This window comes from Festucalex cinctus, chromosome 16, assembly GCF_051991245.1.
Source record: "Festucalex cinctus isolate MCC-2025b chromosome 16, RoL_Fcin_1.0, whole genome shotgun sequence".
NCBI classification, from domain to species: Eukaryota; Metazoa; Chordata; class Actinopteri; order Syngnathiformes; family Syngnathidae; genus Festucalex; species Festucalex cinctus.
In genome coordinates this window covers 18,146,935-18,164,934 of record NC_135426.1, presented here as the reverse complement: position 1 = coordinate 18,164,934, position 18,000 = coordinate 18,146,935, and the positions used below count along the sequence as shown (strand labels likewise).

General features: G+C 39.5%; 1 protein-coding gene across 5 annotated transcripts in view; it reads right to left on the bottom strand.

Annotated features, from left to right (window-relative positions):
* Positions 1–15,616, bottom strand: part of ano2b (anoctamin 2b) — a 43,096-nt gene extending 27,480 nt beyond the window's left edge. The window contains exons 1-4 of one of the 5 annotated variants that reach the window (XM_077499701.1): positions 15,361–15,616; positions 12,196–12,392; positions 10,452–10,484; positions 6,437–6,826 (exon numbers count right to left, since the gene is read on the bottom strand). In XM_077499701.1, coding sequence (XP_077355827.1) covers positions 6,437–6,826; positions 10,452–10,484; positions 12,196–12,392; positions 15,361–15,397 — 657 coding nt within the window. In that variant the 5' untranslated portion in view covers positions 15,398–15,616. The remainder of the gene's footprint in view (positions 1–6,436; positions 6,827–10,451; positions 10,485–12,195; positions 12,393–15,360) is intronic. The other 4 variants (XM_077499699.1, XM_077499702.1, XM_077499700.1 and 1 more) reach the window with 4 other exon arrangements.
* Positions 15,617–18,000: the final 2,384 nt, after the last annotated feature.

Sequence of the window (18,000 nt, the reverse complement as noted above, 5' to 3'; positions counted from 1 at the left end):
AGGGGTCTTGTTGGTGCTGGACTTCACTTTGATGGATTGGATGTACTGGCTTCTATTGATCTCACTCTGCCTTATCGATCCTTCCCTCCTTCCTCTCTTTAGTTTTTCCTCTGGGCTCTTGAGATCTCGCTAAATTTGCTGGAATTTAGAGGCTTCCGGGGTTGGCGTAAGACTTTGATTTTGTAATCATGGGGAAGGCAGGAAGTGTTTGGTCGGTGCTGGATGTCACTTTGATTTACCTTTCTTTTCTCTTTATTTCTTTTTTTTCTGACCTTTTCTCTGGTCTCCTGACCATTTAAATCTCACGACTCTGGCAAGATTCTGAAGTACCTGGTTAAGGCGAAGGGTAATGGGATATTTATAAGGTTTTAGGTGAATGAATGAGTATAAATTTATACGTATTTGCACGCACGCACACGCACGCACGCAAACGCACGCAAACGCACACACGCAAACGCACGCACGCACGCAAACGCACGCACGCAAACGCACGCACACATACACACACACACAAAAAAAAAAAAAAAAAAAAAAAAAAAAAAAAAAAAAAAAAAAAAGGAAAAGAGCAATGATGACAAGACGTTGAATCGGTAAGACTACCGAATGAACAATTCTGAGCTCTTCAAAAAAAAAAAAAAAAAAAAAAAAAAAAAAAAAAAAAAAAAAAAAAAAAAAAAAAAGAAAAAAAAAAAAAAAAAAAAAAAAAAAAAAAAAAAAAAAAAAAAAAGGAAAGCACCGTGATGCTTAATAACGCCCCGCTCCGCCGATGATGAATCATCGCCCCCTCGCCGCAATTACGGAGCATTTTCCAGACGCATTTGCAACCTTGCAAATAAGTAATGCATTGGGATGGAGTGTGTGACTGATTTGTGAACGTCAAAGCGAGCGACATTGTTTGCAGCGAGAGTGCAAAAGGGGATGGCTGGCAAGCACGCAGGTAACGTTACACTCCTCGGACCCCGATCGGCGACTGTAAGGGGATGGAGTGGGGAGAGGTTGGGGGGCAACGGTGGAAACCCGATTCCCTTTCTCGACTTGGACGTCCCTGAGATCTTTCACTCCCTCTCAGCCCATCCTCGTCTGCATGACTGTACCTTGTGTACCTGGCAGGCAACGCTTTCAACGGCTTGATTGACGGGCCGGCTCATTGAACTGCCACTCTCACTGCTCTTGTGTTTCATTATCTCCTCTCTGATCACATCAGCTACTTCCTCCCTGCTGCTACATTGGGAAGCCTACTGGATACACTACTCACAAAAAGCATTTGGGGTTTTTTGGTGCACGTTCAGGAAAATGCACTATAGGCGAACTCTTGTCAAAACAAAACCGGGTGGCCTTTTATTGTGGGCAGTCAGAGGCACACCTGAGCAATAAACATGTTCCAAGTAACAAGTCTCTCCCTTTGGGCATTTTAATAACAGTAGTGCTGTCACTATCGAATATTTCTAGAATTGATAAATCTATCGATATCGATTAATCGGATTCAATGTCATTTTGCACTAAAGTGCATTACAAACACATTTTTTTAACCAGCGATTGGTCTTTGATTAAACACAGAAGATAATCTTCTTTCATGAAGGACTACAGAAATTAGTGAACAATGACTGTTGATACGCTGAATTCAGAGGGTTTGGACCATTTTAAATTAAAAAGTGGCTCCAACCGATTACTCGATTACTAAAATTATTTATTAATTATTATTAATTTTGACAGGTCTAGGTCTTTATCTGACATATTACATATTTCTCACTGACTAAATCATGGATCTTAGTAATAGCAAAATCCTGCCAAAAGAAGCAGATGGGGGGTAGGCGATCTAACGGTGTATAAATGTGTCCAATCCAATTAAGAATGCACTTTGACCGACATGAACTCCATGAATCAACAAGCAAATTTTATATTGTGACAACAGACTTTAAAATGGACACACCTAGAAGTCCCCTGAACACAAAAATGTGTATTTTAACTAATTCACGAAATATGAACCTTTGACGTCTTTCGCCGTCTATGGCAGTGAATGTGTTAATAAGTAACTAATGATAAACATCAAATCCCACTATCATCGCATTCACCTTCTCCTGCCCTCTTTCCTCCCTGTGTGTGAAAAAGCAGCAGATATAAATACATTTGAGTCTGGAGAAGGTTAATTAGTAGAGGGATTTCCAATTAGCTCTTTATCTCAGTAGGGGGTGTAACTAGGACGCAGCTGGCTGAGGGGTGTCATTGGAAGGGGGGGGGGGTGATCGTTTGGGCGACAGCATGTTGCCGAGTGAGAGGTGGGAGTCAAGGAAACGTCGATGGTGAAGATGACTGATGCATAGTAGGTGTGAGGTACTGAACACATCATATAAAGCGCTATGTATAATACATAAAGTGGCAAAAAGAATGTACCGCTGCCTGTGCTTCACTAAAAAAAAAAATCTGCAAAATCCACCAAATGCATCTCCCTGACAGGACTCTTTTTTAGTATGTACAATTATTTTCTCTTCTAATTTCTTCAACTTGATGTTTCGTAGTGATTAGTTTGCAGCAATTGGCTAGTAATGAATTAAATACTAATATGCAAGTGTACTTTCTTATGCCCTAACAAAAATATGAAGGTTGATTGCCTTTGAGGACCGCACATTAAGAACTCGTGCCATTTAGGCCACTTTTCTTTGTATGTGCCAGCACCTACTGAAAGTACATCTACAGCTGAGGGGGTGTAATTATGTTTGTCAGTCATTCTGTAAGAGTATCCCCCCCCCCCCCCCCCCCCACTATATTCAAATGAAGGAGTGTAATTATGTTTGTCAGTCACCCTGTAAGAGTATCCCGTTCTATATAGTCAAAGTAGGGAATGAAAATCTCTTTCTGGCTTCTCTTGGCTGTTGAGTACATCAATATGTTGCTCAATGCGATACGATAAAATGCTACCAGGAAGATAATCTCATACTAGATTAACGACCCATATACATATGCAATTGTAATCTGATTAATGCTTGCCGGCAGAACTCACATCACCAATAAAGATCCATCCATCCATCCATTTTCTTAACCGCTTGCTCCTCACAAGGGTCGCGGGGGTGCTGGAGCCTATCCCAGCTGGCTTAGGGCAGTAGGTGGGCGACACCCTGAACTGGATGCCAACCAATTGCAGCACCAATAAATAATATTTTGGAATATCTTTTCATGGGTGTACACTAAAGAAAAGTCACGTTCTTACAATGTACCGTATTTTCCGCATTATAAGGCGCACCTAAAAGCCTTCAATTTTTTCAAAAGCTGACCATGCGCCTTATAATCCAGTGCGCCTTATATATGGATCAATATTGAGCCGCAACAGGTCTCGCTGTCAAGACGCTTTCGGTGACCCTGCACGATCGGTGACGCGCATGCGCAGAAGCTAGCTAATACTAATACTTTACCTCAGAGAAAATAATTAAAAAAAAGCTGTTTATTCGTTTTGGGAGTGAATGGAGTTGTCAGAAAGCTGGTTTGTAATCTATTAACACATTCACTGCCAGCCCAGCAAAAATGCATTATTTGACGTCTTTTTCCGTCAATGGCAGTCAATGACTTAAGATGAGATGTAACCAAAATTGAAAAAAAAAAATTCTTAAAAAAAAAAAAAAAAAAAAAAAGGAAAAAAGGAGGCTGCAATATAATCACAAAATATATTGGCACATTGTGTTTAACACATTCACTGCCAGCCCAGCAAAAATGCGTCTTTTTCCGTCAATGGCAGTCAATGAGTTAATAAAGTTTGACTAACCTATCTGACTGTTTTGTTGACATTCGCTTTAGCGCAGCACCATCTAATGGATGCATAATGTAACCACAGCCTCTACTGTAGCGCCTTATATGTGGAAAAAGTTTTAAAACATGTCATTCATTGAAGGTGCGCCTTATAGTGCAGAAAATATGGTACGTCGATACCGCTGGCAACAAAAGTGAGTACACCTCTTGGTGAAAATGTGGACCCAATTAGTGATTTCCCTCAATCTCTTGTGAGTTGATAGGGTTACAAGGTGTCAGTGTGATTGGGGAATAAAAAATTGCACATTCTCACTTAGGGGTGTGCTCACTTTTGTTGCTATTGGTTTCGGCACATTTTTTGTCAAGTAATTTTAGGCAGGATTTGCATCAAGCAGTATGTATGACCTCATCTAATGAGAAATAAAACGGCACTTTTAAGGAGAGTAAAATAAAATACGGACAGACTTGTATTCAAAATTGCACCGATTCCTCTTGAATTATCCGTCCTGGCTCCAGCAATGCTCACCAACTCGCTTCCAAATATCACTGGCGGCGGTCGCCAAAACAGTCCCTTTTGGTGTTAGCAGGCAAAGCGTGACAGAACTTTCACAACAGCCACATTTGTAGGACCGTAGCCCACAGGCCCGCTACGACAACAACGGCGAGTGGGTGCAATGCCAAGCGCCGCCCGCGCACGCCATCTCGCACACAAGCCCAAACCAAAGCCTCCGACGCCGACTCATCTACGGTGGAAGGATGTCTGAATGTCAACATCTAAATGAGGCGGTTCGCGGGGTAAATTAGGCAAGCGGCACGGAAGAGGGCACAGCCAGCAGCTGGCGTGGACACAGCAAGTGGAAGGGAAAGCTGCCAAATCACATTAAGTTTTGCGAGGAGTGTGAAATTTACTCTTTTGCCTGAGTGAACTCGGAAGATAGATCACGTTTCTTCTGTTTCTCAATTCTTAACAGTTTTTTTTAAGAATAGATTTGCCTTATGATTTGTCAAGGTTGGTTCAGGCTTGTCCTGACTCACGCCCTCGTTCCACTGGCATGGGTATTTCCCATGATGCAATCTCCTCCCTCTATCTGTAATGTTCGGATTCTCTCCCCCATAGTTGATGTCGCTCCTCATTTCCAATGGTTACTCTTGCCTACAGTACTACTATTACTATGCACGTTGTTCTGTCATCCCGCCCACTCATTCTCGCTCGCTCTTTCGATCCAATCATTTGAGGCGCATGGCCAAGCATTTTCCCAGCTAGAGAGGAATTTTCTTATTCACTAATGTTTGAAAATGCATGGATAACACAATTCCATCCATCCATCCATTTTCTTGACCGCTTATTCCTCACAAGGGTCGCGGGGGCTGCTGGCGCCTATCTCAGCTGGCTCTGGGCAGTAGGCGGGGGACACCCTGGACTGGTTGCCAACCAATCGCAGGGATAACACAATTCAATTCTAAAAAAAAAAAATGAAGTGAACATTGACAAAAAAAAAAAAAAAAAAAGGACCAATCCACTTCTTGGGTTGGGTTGTATAAAACAACAACCAAAACAAAAACAAAAAAATGAAAGGGGGGGGGGGTTGGTATTTTGTATAAAACAATCCCAAAAATTTGGTCACTTTGAATAAAATCCCACAAATTGTGCAATTAATGTACATTCAATTACAATTTTCAATTATTCAATTATTACACCCCACAATTACATAAATCGGCACAATTCTAATAAATAAATAAATAAAAATATATATTAATGCTAATTTTGAGTTGTTTAAATTTATATAAATTTATAAATTTATTTGCAAACCTTTTTAAATTAAAATGACTAATTTAATAAATCTTGTTTGGTCCAAAATTAACTTCCATAATTATATTGTTTCAAAAAAAGAATTTGTCTTAATATTTTTCACATGTTTAAACGTCCATCCATCCATCCTAATAATCGCCTTCTACTCACAATGGTCGCGGGGATGCTGGAGCCTATTCCAGCTGGCTTCGGGCAGTAGTTGGGGTACATCCTGAACTGGTTTCCAGCCAATCGCAGGGCACACAGAGACGAACAACCATCCACACTCACAAGCACAACTAGGGACAATTCGGAGCGCCCAATTAACCTGCCATGCATGTCTTTGGAATGTGGGAGGAGACCGGAGTACCCGGAGAAGACCCACGCAAGCACGGGGAGAACATGCAAACTCCACCCAGGAAGGCTGGAGCCCGGACTCGATCTTACTTCCTCAGTACTGGGAGGCGGACATGCTAACCACTCAGCCACCGTGCCGCTCCATGTTTAACTCATTTACTCCCAAGAACGTATAAATACGTTTTTTATGTTTTAAGTGTCCCAAAGACGTATTTATATGTTTTTTTTGTTTTTTTGTTTGCTAGAGCATACAGAAGGCTTTGATGCAGCCTCTCAACTGCAAAGAACGGTTGCAGAAATGGTAGTTATTACACAAACGGCCAGCAGGTGGCAGCAGAGCAAAAGAGATCAACCAGGGCCATGTAGAAAAAAAGCTCAATTACTTACAATTTTAAATAGATTTGTGAAAACTGATGAAACTCAAAAATTGAATGCCAAATTGACCAAAGAAGTGGATCGATCCATTTTTGACCCAAATTGGGTTATTTTTTACCCAAATGTTTTTAGAGTGCCAAAAGTAACGCTCAGTCTTGAGTGACAGACGACTCTCACCTCTCTGTCTCTTTCAATCTGCAGGCCAGCTTCCAGCAGGTTGGCCTCGAACTCTTGTCTGATCAGATGCATCTCGTGGTCGGCTGGCTCCGCCGCTTCATTCCCTCCTCCGATGTCGAGCTCCATGAACACCTCGCCGATGCTCACAGCCTCCCCTCCCGGAACGCCGCCGCTGCCGCCCCCTCCTTTGCCGTCCGAGCCCCGCGACGGGGGGAAGTTGCCGTTGGAAACGATGGACAGTCGGTCGTGGGAAACCGACGTGCTGGCGGGGGACTGGACGGAGGCGTGTCTTCGCTGGTGGAAGACCAGGACGTAGTCGACTTTCCGCCGGCCGTCTGAGAAGTGGAGGCCCTCGCCGTTGTCTTGGGGGCTTGACGAAGAACTGACAACCTGCAAAACAGAAACCAAAAGATGCCGTCGTCAGTATTTGGATACGTACAGTATGCCAAATTTAAGTTCAAAGCATTAGATTCATTTGCCTTGACTTTAACAAAAGCCAATCAAAATGTGTTGTTGACTCCAAAACAGATTATCGAGTTTATTCAAAAATACATGAATAGAGAAGCTTGGAAAAAATAAATAAATAATAATAATAATAATAAATTGAACCTACACATAATACTGGTAACCCAATCATGAGCCCACAATACTGAATAATGGAAGGAATGAAATAGTTCACACATCAAATAATTACTAGTGTTGTTCCGATACTGATACTGGTATCGGCAGAGGCGCCGATACTGCACTAAAACAGTGGTATCGGTATCGGTGAGTACTCACACGTAACATGCCGATACCATTAATTCCAAAGCTAATATATAATTTTGGGTGCAGCATCTTGTGTCTTGCTCGTGCACGACATTCACTGATATGTGACATGTTCACTGTATGCCGATCTAAGATATCCTGTTGGCCCTTGAATGCTCTGAAACAATGGCAGGAGAGCTTTTTCAACGTAAGTATCGGTATCGGCCGATACTGAAAAGCTGGGTATCGGTATCGGGGACCAAAAAACGGTATCGGAACAACACTAATAATTACTTCAAAAAAATTCCTAGCACGGTTTGTTTGCATCAATAATAGTAAATCACAACACCCGCTTTAGCGCGGAGATGAAAAGCAAAGCTTACGTAAGCGTTTGAATGAACTTGAGCACGGACGGCTACGTCGGCACACACACGCACGCAGAGTGGCAATTGGCAGGTTCTCAAAAACACTGAAGTGAGAACCTTTTCGCAGCAGAGTGGGCAGTCGCATCACCTTTGCCACTTTGATTCTTTATTTAGACAGATTGTTTGGAAGGAGACGGAACATTGAGGACACAAGAGGGAAGGCTCTATAGGCCCGGGGCATGATGGGAGATTTTTCTGCTGATTTCAGTACTGCTGTAAAAAAAAAAAAAAAAAAAAAAAAAAAAAAAAATGGAGGGCATTTCTCTTGTTGTCATGGAGAATTTAGCAGTATTTCATGCAATAAAAAAGTAGATTGTTTTTTTTACTGTTTGACTATTTTATAAATATTATTGTTTCCATTCGAACTACAAACTTGGGAACCTCTATTGAAGAGCCTCAATTTGATTGCGCTTAATGAAATCCTTTGAGAAAGTAGGCGAAAGCAAGCGCATATTTGCTGGATTTAGTCGCCAGGTGGTCAGAAGAGTAAAACAAACAAACTGTGGCCAACGGGGACACATAGACAGGCAGAGTGAGAACCAGAAAGACAATAAAAAGAGAGCAACGCGAGAGCACAAAGACTCCCTGCACAATGCAGCTGCTCTAAAGTATGAGTGAGGTATGCACATTCTCTCTCATGCGTGGCCTTTTTTTTTTTTTTTAAACGTCAGTTAGGTGTCCAAAGAATGGGGGAGCCTTTTTTTCGGGATTGTTTTGTACACAGACCCCGGTGTTTCCCTTGGAAACCATCCAAACGCGGTCACGTGCTGTGTTGGGTCCCCTGCTGGATTAGCCGCAACATTATGAAACCATTACAAATACCTGCCTGTACTTTCTGCCTCCTTGGATGGAAGAAACATCACCACGTCATATTATAAAACTAAACTGAAAAGAGGATTTTTGCAAAAATGAGACTACGGGGTAAGTCAATTTGTACAAGGCCCACCTGACTCAGCAATTTGTGGGAATATAAATCGTATTTTAAAGAGGATAAAGAATATATGCCAGTGAGATTGCTATATTATCTGACTACATACATTACTGTATGTTGCTGCACTGTTTGTGTTCATTATTTTAAAAGGGACTACACCACGACATTTTAAGCCCTCCCTACATATAATGATTAAATGTTACCTTTTGGCACCATGGAGATGTAATTTTTTATGAAATATTAAGTGTTTTGCTGGTTAGTTTTCTAACACGGAAGTAAACCGCCACCTCTCCCCGGTGAGCAGACTTCATGTCTGCTGTTGGAGATCTGCGTTTGAGCACTCTTCTGAATGCAAGCCATCGATTCGTCCATAAACATTTGAAACAAAATGGCTCCTTGCCGCAAGAAATCGTGGAGACGTATGGGAGGAGAAGGAAGAAGGAAGAGGGAAAAAATCCTGAGCTGGTCTTGAACCGGGGACTTGCTGCTTACAGAGCAAGCACACTAACCACTATACTATTCATTCAGTTAGGTTCACTTGTAGTTTACACAAGTGTCAGCCAGAACCTTTGTGGGATTTTAAGAGCCGATTGTCATTGCACTTTGGCATTGCATTTAATCAATTGCTTTGAATTCATTTGGACAGAATGTTTACAGATTAAGGCTACTTTTGTCAGTATCCCATGAAGGTCCCAGAGAAAGTGGGCGTGCGTTTAGTCCGCAGAGATGGTGCAGGGGTGGGTCCGCACTTTATGATGTCATAAAGTGAGCACTCGCTCCTTTTCTCAGGTTAGGAGGGGCTGGTGGTGCTTGGAGAGCAGAATGACCTTGAATTTCTCATAGAGGGGTGAATGGATGAAAACACCACTTCCGTCATGTGTTTGCTGAGGAATTAGCATTTTAACGCGGCTAAAAGCCTCAAAAAGTTGGTTTTTCATGTTGCTGTTAAAGTGTTATTACACCACCCAGTAAATGCTAATTTTTAGCCTGCCTATGGAGTTTCCCCATCAAATGTTAGCATTAAGCAAATATCCATTCTTAAAGTGTTATTATACCAACCAGTAAATGCTAAATGTTTCCCGATTAAGTGTTAGCATTAAGCTAGCAGCTTGAAAGGAAAAGTGATGTTTTGAATACTCTTAACTCATTCACTGCCTTTGACAAGTATACTTGTCAATTGTATTTTTTAGAGCGGTGCTAAATGGGGGCGAATCTGAGCATGCTCCACTGTAAATATCAAACTTGGAAACAACTTTACTGATGCCCAACCACCGGTAGATGACATCATTGCCCCATTTTATAGGAAATAAACACAGTTTCAGAGTCCATGGGAGAAATGGCTGTATTTTGGCAAACCTACATTTTTCTGCTGTCAATTATAAAAGAACGGGACGGGACAAAAAGTAGGGAGTCTATTCTGTTATTTGGTAGATTCGGTTTATATATAATTATTGAATGTAATATCACGTGAGTATTGGAAATGTAAAAATTTTCTATAATGACTGGCAGTGAATGAGTTAATGTGTAAGTGCCTTTATTTGATGACAGTATAATAAATGTGCAAGGCATTAAAACTAGGGCCCGACTTATATGAATTATTTTTTTTCTAGGGCAATGACGATTCTGATAGTCAGGAGAGTAAAATTCATTGATTAATTGGCCAATGTCTTTCAGTATTTATTTAATTTTAGCATATTTTTTATGAAGGAAAAAAAAAATCGGCTTCTTCATTGGATCACGCGTATCTTAAGGAACCACTCAAACCAGCAGGTTCCATATGAAATGATAAGCAGTGTTTGCAAGGATATTTGCGAGTGGAAAGCAGGTTACTAGTACATGCACATTACAATAGCTAATCACTAAAAGGTGTAGGAGCAATTCTGGAACTAAACGAACAAGCTGCTGTACTCACTGGAATCTTGTCATCAGTCTGCATGCTGTGACGCTTCAAACACAATCAGACAAGTTGAGGGAGACGTTGAGTAAAAGTTGGCAAAAAGGCAGCCCGATTCATCCCCGCCGCCACCACCTCCATCCCTCCAAAGATGACACTACAGGTCACTCCACTTAGTCCGCCGTGCCGCCGCAACAGGTTTCATGGCGCGGATCCTATCGGACGTTCGGCTCAGATGGAAAGGGAAGCGCGTCGCGGCAGCATGATGCACACGCGAGAGGAGGCGTCCATCGAGCTTTCACGCTGTGAGTGTGTGATGAGTGTCGGGGCGAGTGCGTGAGCGTGCGCGTGTGCGCGCGGGGCTGCGTGCGCACCGCCGGCGCGTTTGGCACAGTGCGCGCGGCCATCTGTAGAGTGTGTGCTCTTACTGGTCACTTCATTAGGTACACCTGTACAAGCCAATACAAGAGCTGCAGCAACAATAAATGATGTTTATTATTGTATGGATCGGTCTGGAGCCACTGAACATTTTGAGGGGTTAAAAAAAATATTCAGAAATTCAGAAATGACTTAGTTATCACACTTCCAAGAGTGTGCCAACTCTTGGCTCAAATTGAACAAGTGCCGTACAAAAAAATTGAAATTGCCATTGTCCAAAAAAAAAAAAAAAAAAACATATTCAAGGCCCGAATTTGATCATATCAAATATTCCAATTTGAATTTGTTTTTCCATATATAGATAGTAGTTAGATTTGCTCTTCGGACAATTTTGCTTTTATTGTCCATAGAGGGCATATAAAAATAAAAAATAAAAACTATACATGTATGGATAGGTCTGAAGCCACTGAATATTATGAGGGGTTGGAAGTAATAAAAATATTATTATTATTATATATTATTATCAAATTATATGATATTATATGATATTATATTATATGATATATTATATTATATGATATATTATATTATATGATATATTATATTATATTATATTATATGATATATGATATGATATGATATGATATGATATGATATGATATGATATGATATGATATGATATGATATGATATGATATGATATGATATGATATGATATATGATATTATATTATATTATATTATATTATATTATATTATATTATATTATATTATTAATATATTATTAGATTATTATTATTATTATTATATTATATCACACTTCCAAGAGGGCGCCAACTCTTGGCTCAAATTGAAGAAGTGTGGCAAAAAAAAATAGTGTTCCAAAAAATGTTGTTGTTATTTATTAACATATTCAAGGCCCTAATTTGATCATTTTGAATATTCCAATTTTGTTTTTCATATAAAGATAAATTATAGTTAGATTTGGTCTTAGGACAATATTGCTTTTATTGTTCATAGAGGGCATCCAAAATAAAAAAAAATAAAAATAAATAAAAACTATACATGTATGGATAGGTCTGAAGCCACTGAACATTTTGAGGGGTTGGAAATAAACTTATGGCTCAAATTGAACCAGAGGTTGTTTTTTTTTTGTTTTTTTTGTTTTTTTTTAAGGCGCACAAAGGTTGTGCTGTTTCTTTTAGTTTGGATCTAAATGTGATAACCAAAATGTTAGAAAATTTATTGTTGTTATTGTTTTAGGAGTTCCTATCGCCTTGTCACTGTACTGTATGCACCTCATCATCAAACACATCTGGATTTTGGCCTCTTTTACTGCCACTTCTCCTCTCTCCTGATTAAATCGACCGTCAGTTGGTGAGTCACCTTAAGTAGACTTTGAGCCTCCTCATTCCAAGTATCCTCTTTGTCAGGTTCTGCTTCCAGTATGCTGTAGGTCAAAGGTTCCAGGCCCGCCCGGGACACATCCCTGGTCAGGTGGTACAGGGCGTCGCTGTTGATGGACGAGGACTCACTGAGGGCTGTGGCCACTGGGATGAAGCCTCGTCCGTTGCCCCGTGACTCTGACACACATTGGAAGAAGTATTTTTTATGCAACAGTGTTCGAAGACAAACTTGCATTATTGTAGTACTGCTCTCATTTTATTTTTATTTTTTTGTGCGGGATGTATAGTTTACTCTGAAAATACTTCCCACTAGGGACAAAAGACTGAACTGAAAGTGGAGCATCTTGGATGATTCAGCTGTATTGATTCAAAAGTACACTATGGTCTCAAAAATTGTCCTATCAACATCAATGTTCCTCCTGGAAATACCAAACAACCATATTTATGTGTTTCAAATACAAAGAAATACTACATTCTACAATATTAATCACATTCTTTTTTAATGCAATATTTTGGGGATATACAGCAAGCTCTAAAGTCTTCTATTCTTATAACAATGCTCAGTTGTGATTGATACTTTCATAATCACCTTATTTAACGACACAAGTGCTTTATAAATAAAGTTGAGTTGATTTTGATTCACAAGAGTTCAGTTCGATTTCATTTCGTTTTTTTTCCCGATTTGATTCACTTCACTTCAATTCGTCATTAATTATGGAACATCTATCCTTCTTAAATATCAAGGACATGATAAAAAAAAAAAATGGATGAGATGAAAATGTTTTCTAAATTCTTTTTTTTTCTTTCTAAATTCGAATTCAATCATTAGAAATATATATTAAAAAGATTCTGAATTGTCACAAAGTGCAATAAGTCAGGTCTTTCATAAATGTAAGAAAATATTTTTACATTTATGTGAACAGAAAATTTCAAGGAAAAAAAAAAAGATTATTCAAAACAAAAACGTGGCCATTAAATTAATTTATGGGAAAAGAAGAAATATTAATATAATCCATTCATGGTTTTATGAATTGATATTACGCTCGAAAAGGAAAATTAATTTGATATCAATTATTCGATTTTTTTTAAACCCAACCCTAAAAAAAATAAACAACTGAAATAATATAAATTCTGTTCAAGTAAACATTTAAAAATGTCAAGAAAAGCCTACTAGAACAACTGAAGTTTATTTGGGTTTTATGAGAGGCACTTTAAATGGTGGCAGATGTGTGCCGACTCCCGTTTAACTTGTGCTTAAGTGTGATTGATTCATTTTTAAAACAGCCACAAGCCCAATTTTTAGATTGTTTTAGCTTATATAGTATTGTTCATGTGCAGTGGATATAAAAAGTCTACACACCCCTGTTGAAATAGTTTTTTGTGAAATAAAAAAAATGTGTGTAAAAAAAAAAAAAAACCTCTAAAAAATTATGTTTTTAGTCAAGACTGCTACAGCCTTTCTTTTAATAATAAGGTTACAACGGATGGTTATTTAGGGATACAGACATCTGTAGCCATAGTAACAAACCAGGCTTCTTACTGTGCTCTCATTTCAGTACAGTGGACAGCTCACTCTCTAGCATTGCTTGAGTTGAGTCTCTTTTTTTTTTTTTTTTCCCAGCAGCTCAGTGTACACTTATACTCAAATGAAGAGGTCAAGATGCCTTTTTTTTTTTGTGGATTTCATGGCAGCAGTTGTATTTTGCTCATTTGACAGTGTTACCCTGCCTGGGGTTACGCTGCAGAAGGAGGTCTCGCAACTGGAGGGTCGCCAGTTTGAAATGCCGGAGGACAGGCTGAGAGAAAATCCCTCGTGCATATGTTTACGCAAAGAAGCACATGATCCAATACTTTTGCTTTTGTGGAACCGGATTTGACGATGACATAGTTGGGGACGCATTAATCTCGATTGTTGAGCTTCTTTTTTTTCACTCTCAGAAGCCATGAAACGACATATAGTATGGTAGCGTATATTTTAGTTTATGGTAGTCAGGATCTGCTTCAAGAAAACTTCATAGCGTGGATGTGCTTTGCAAGCACATCTCTATTTTACCTCCTACAGTGGATATAAAAAAATGACACCAAGATAAATCAGAAAGCTTTTTCACCATTAAATAGGACCTATAAAGCGTATAACTTAAAAAAAAATCTACAGGGGTAAAAACTAGAATTCAGAATTAACTCATTTGCTCCCAATAACGTATAAATACGTTTGTTTGTGTTTTTATGTTCTAAGTGTCCCAAAGACGTATTTATACGATTTTTTATTTTTTTTTTATTTTTTATGCTAGAGCATACAGAAGGCTTTGATGCAGCCTCTCAACTGCAAAGAATGGTTGCAGAAATGGTAGTTATCACACAAACGGCCAGCAGGTGGCAGCAGAGCAAAGGAGATCAACCAGGGCCAAAGAGAAAAAAATTGGCCAAATTGGGTACAACGTGAACAGCGTTCACGGTACACAAACAAGGGCAAGACAGTATAAAATAATTTAAATAAAATCGATTTTAGGACATTTAAAATCTATTCTAAATTATACTAAATGCGAATTGCGATTCTTATGAGAATCAATTTTGTTTTGGCGCATAATTTTTTTGGTACCCATAATTTGTTTGAAGTGTCTCAGATTAACCCCAAACAAAACTCAGATGCTCTAGTAGGATTTTCCTCATGCTTTTGGGGCTGTTTTCTTCAACTGGAACTCGTGTTTACACATGGTGAAGGTAACATAAACATAGAAAGAAAAATGTCAGTAAAAGGTACTTCAAATGGTGGCATTTGATACGAGTTTGAATATGATTAGTAAATTCTGAACACAGGCACGTTCTCAGTTATGATGGTGAGCAACCATATCATCTCAGTTGTTTTTATTTCTACGCAGAAAAAAAATATATATATAATTGAGTTGTACATCTTATAGAACATATTAAGTCCATATCATGTCCAATGTTGGCATTCCAATAAGATCATTGGTTTTCACCCCGAGCGACTTCCTCATTTACAGCACAATAACACCAACTGAGATTAGGCTTATTGCTAGGAAACGCACACTAAACAAGGAAGTGCACTCAAGTCAACAACACACGTACTCATATCACAGTAGTTGCCCACAGGGACCTATAGCCAACATGTTCCTGTGACACTCACCTGTCCAGGTAGAGGGGGGCGATCGGCGCAAAGCCATCTTCCCGTCGACTCCCAGCTCGACAACTCAGTCAGTCAGTTGGGCATGTTGTTGCCAGTAGGTGAGCGGACAACTCAGTAGTGCAATCCTCAGATCAGTGGAAGATTAGCTCGGCCGGGATTAGGCTCCAACTGGCCCAGTGGATGGACGGCGGGACGGACGGGGCGCGGGACAACCGCCAGGCTGGTTGGGTGCTTGAAATTACAACCATGCAGAGACAAGCAAAGATGATTGGGCCCTGTAATGTGCATTAATTCCTTGGCCTTCTGTTGATGTGCAAAACTGTCAGGAGGGCTTCTTACTTACGGATTAGGACTGAGATGGCGTTCCAATGTAAATTAAACACACACAGAGGGTCTACTTGATGCATCAAACAAGTCAACATATATCAACAATCTCAAAGATGCAAAAATAAAATAAAAAGTTTCAATTTTAATAACTAGGGCCTGACCGATATGCGCTTTTTTTTTTTTTTTTTGCCGAAAAATAAAATACAGATTACTGATTAATCTGCCGATTATTTAAAAATATCTAATCATAAAATTAACCCCTTCACCAATTCCTTTTTCAATGGGTGCCACTTACGCGCAAACATTCGCTATTAAGATTCTCTGCTTTGGATGACAAGTCCATATCAAAAAGTTTCATGAAGTAGACAAGGTTATTGTATAGATTTATGTATAGCACCTACCGCGACCCTTGTGAGGAATAAGCGGTCAAGAAAATGGATGGATGGATAAACTAAAATAATAGCAACTGAAAAATACTGACTGTTCCGGTGCATTTTGGCCTCTTGGGGGCAGCGTGTTGCCGTGCATCCACTGGGCTACACACTTTAAAGCGAGTACAGAAGAAAGTTGCGATTGAATTCTATTAAAATAATAGTTTTCCACACATTGGGAAGAATTTGTGCCTTTGCGTAGTGTTATCTCATCAGTGTTTATGTGTTCCCACAAGATTTGTGTGTGGATATTCGTTATTTGAAGGAAAAACACCCCCTAACGTCCTGTTAGCATTTGGTAACTTCCAGTTAGCGCTACCCTAGCGATGTTTTAAAAACGAAGCATAATTTGTATTTCAATATGTGTGTATTTAGTTTTACAGTTAACTCCAACTGCGGTGTCATTAATAAATGTTCACTGTTCCACAGTGTCTTGTGAGCACCACAAGAATAATATATGCTACACACTTGCTAGTTGCTTCTGCTCTTGCTATGCAAGCAAAATGGTGCATTCAGGGTACTTTCACAACATCGGAAACTTCAGTTTTCTTCGTTTAAGGGGAAAATAGGAGATTATTTAAAAATCGGCCATTTGGCCCAATTGGCCGATTGTTTTGGGTTGGTGTTTGAAGGCCGATTAATCGGTCGGGCGCTATAATAATAACCTTACCTATGGTATATTTAGCTCAAAATAACACACAATATCAAGCCAAATGTCTGAATAAGCAGTATTTTTTAGAAAAAAATAGAGGATTGAGAATTGAAGCTTGAGGGACACCAAAAACAGGACATCACATTTATTAAAATTGTGACTCCAGCCACTCTGTTATGTTAATCAATATTTACTGTACGTCCCACTTCATCCCAACCTAGTTCTTTAACCATCCAACATACACACGGGCACATGCACCCAGACGTTCTGTCAGTAAGGGTATCTGATGTGGCACCGTGACCAGCACACCCATGCACGCGCACAATATCCAATTACAGCTGCTTCAGACATATTCAGGGCATTACATTTTAAGTATTAATGACTATATGTAGTAATTGAGGCAGTCTCTCAAAAGGTCATGGATGTTTTCCTCCAAATATTGTCCAAAACATATTTGTCCATCAAATAAAATATAAGGGACTTATTGCCCAAGATAATGTTAGCGTTTGATCACAAGTGTTTTATTTATAGTGCTATCAAATAATAACTGCAGAAAAAATGACAAAAAAAAAACAAAACATCTTTTGGCAAACTCCACTAGATGAGAAGTGTGTGGGTGTGTTTTAATTAGATTTGACTGACAGTTACCACGGCAACATACAGCAGGAAAGCCCCCCCAGCTTCTGTCAAAATATTCCGCAAAAATAACATCTCTCACTTGCAGCGAATGAGAGAAGACCACTGCTGATGTGGGAAGCTGACTGAGAAAATAGGATTGCGAGGCCTGTCGCGTTTAGAAGGGGGATAAACTGAGAAATAAGAAAAATAATTTTGCATCAAACGGCAGCCTTTCATACACGCAATTGACAACAACGGCACTAGGTGGCAGTCAATTACAAAAAAAACAGTTTGAGTTTTGTCTCTAATTTGTAGAACACAACCATAATCCATCACAATTGGACATGACAACTATGCAACATGGACGCTCTGCCATGTAAATTCCACACCACCATTTTGTGAATTCAAACAAATGCGTACATCCCATTTAACATAAATAGGAGGTGCATCACACACCCACGTCATCATTATACGCATTGATGTCAAGAATATGCTCATTTACATCCATGTATCACATTTGTGGGCTCTTTGACATGAATTCAGTATGAGTGACGTTTATAAAGCTCGAGTCAAGCGTCAACATGGCGACTGGTTTTGAAGCAAATAATAGAG